The sequence below is a fragment of the Echinops telfairi genome, unplaced genomic scaffold (genome assembly GCF_000313985.2).
Source record: "Echinops telfairi isolate 266 unplaced genomic scaffold, ASM31398v2 ScPeMD7_5868;HRSCAF=6743_0, whole genome shotgun sequence".
NCBI classification, from domain to species: Eukaryota; Metazoa; Chordata; class Mammalia; order Afrosoricida; family Tenrecidae; genus Echinops; species Echinops telfairi.
In genome coordinates this window covers 13447075-13449305 of record NW_022109767.1, presented here as the reverse complement: position 1 = coordinate 13449305, position 2231 = coordinate 13447075, and the positions used below count along the sequence as shown (strand labels likewise).

Below are 2231 nucleotides of genomic sequence, written 5' to 3'. Positions count from 1 at the left end.
TCTTCACTTGCTGCCTTTTTTTGACGGAGGCATGAACATTAAAAAAAAAATAATATTGCAAAGTTAAACCACCGTGCTCTGAATTCTGTTCAAATTCGCCAGTGTTTTTCCTTTTTTGTTGTTTGTGGGCCACTGCGGCCCACGATGACTTGCCCTCTACACTACACATCGAAGATCTAGGGGAAGATGGGAACCTCTGGTTACCTTGGGATGTGACTGTAAATACTACGTTACAGTGATTATGTGTCCTACATTTTTGCCTATGGTTGAAATGACCTAGCCATTCAAATATTAGAATGTGCTAGAATGATTTGTAAATATCTTTCTTTGCAGACTTGACGCTGCGCTTGAAAATAAAAGTTAGTGTGGCTCAAATCATACTGTTAATCCACTCTATGAAAGCTACAGTATGTACAAATATTATGAAACATCTTCATCTCATGTTTTAAAAGAAGCAAGGAAAACCAAAAACCCTTCTGTTTCCAGCTGTGACGGCCTGTGGTTTTCATAGCAGGCTGACCTGCACCTTATTCGCCTCCTGCAAAACCTGGTGTGGCAATGGCTGGCTATGTCATTCTCCCTACTGAGTTTCATATGGACTTGACACAGCTCAGATCTTAACATGCGACGCTATGCATTCTTTGCTTTAAAGCCAGAATATTAATAACCTAATTGGAGGACACTCAACTGCCAGCAGGAGGAATGGGCTTCCTTACTGTATCATAATTAAAGATCTAGACTGGGGGTAGAGCATCCCGAGCCACCTCTGCATCTCTCATCACTGTAATTCAAGAAAGGTGTGTGCTTACCATTATCATTGCCTTGCTTGATCTCCTCAGCCGTCCGGTCGATTAATACGTACAAGGACCAGACCACACAGGTGATGGCGATGACATGGAACGCGACCGAGCAGAAGATTCTCCTCCTCTCGCTCGTGGTCATCTGGAGTCTCTCCCACTGCAGGCGGGAAGGAATCACAAGGCATGGAGTTTTAACCAAGACATTTAACTTCCCATTCACTTCCTTGACACAGTGCCCTGGTTGCAAAGGAAACTCTCCATATTTGCAATTCAGATGAGATGGAAATATTCAAAACAAGTCTTTGAATTTGGAGAGACATAACATTTAAGTTACGTACAACTTAAATCTATATTAGGTTTTTTTTTTTTTCAAGTTTCTTTTTTAAAAACTACTTTTATTGGGGGCTCTTACATTGTCTTATCACAATCCATGCATTCATCCAGTGTGTCAAGCACATTTGCACATATGCCGCCATCATCATTTTCAAAGCATTCTCTTCCCACTTGAGCCCCTGCCGGCAGCTCCCCTGGCAGAGGGAGACGAATGGCTCCTTTTTGACAGAGGTCTGAGAGAAGATTCCCACCGCAGCACTGAGAGGTCTGCCCTCCTGGGGGCACTGCCAGGTCTCCCTGCCCTTCATTTCTCTCTCTCTGCTGCTCAGAATCCGTAACTGACAGCGGGACTGTGACAGCCACTTGCAACCGCGAGGGAAAAGCCTGAGGACTGAAGATTCTTCCCGTTTCCCCTTCCACTTTGAGCATTACGAGTTTACAGTTTCATTGGTCAGAGAGCAGACTACTTAAAGTCTGACTGATGCTCTTAAGACTTTCTTACAGATTTTATAGGGAAAGTTTTTATTTACTAACAAGGACAGTTTGCTTTTACTGGCTAGTCATTAAGTAGTTTTGTTTATAGGAGTATGTTTAGAGATAATAAATAATATGCTTGCTGTCACCTTGGGTACCCCCCCTAACATTATATTTTATGTATCATTCTAAGCACATAGGGGATAAATCTTAGCAATGTGATTAGAAAATAGGTATACTTCAATTTATATGCGACTTCAAATGCGTCAATGCTTAATTTAGATTTTACTATGCAAACCTTGGCTTTTATATACATTTCACACAATACCTATGAATGATTTTTTAAATCTAGTTTTGTTACTGATTTTATTATTAATCTGAGTAATGTATATGATCATAGAATATGATAATTTGACAATTGTATTTTGTGATTTAATATAGTCTTTGGAATCCTTAGTATTTAATGTGACCAGAGTGATTCAAATTTCTGAAAAGTTCCAAAGTGAATGATAACTTTAGTAACAGATCCCCATCAAATAAATATTCATTAAATGACTTAAAAAATAACTCAAAACGTCGGGCCTCTGAAATACTGGGAGTGCCTGAGTGACAGCCCAGGTGAAT

At 40.2% G+C, this 2231-nt stretch overlaps 1 protein-coding gene across 1 annotated transcript in view; it reads right to left on the bottom strand.

Annotated features, from left to right (window-relative positions):
• Window positions 1–2231, bottom strand: part of MARCHF1 (membrane associated ring-CH-type finger 1) — a 431151-nt gene that overhangs the window by 43771 nt on the left and 385149 nt on the right. The window contains 1 exon segment of the mRNA XM_045295763.1: window positions 810–957. Within this exon segment, the coding sequence (XP_045151698.1) occupies window positions 810–957 (148 nt within the window).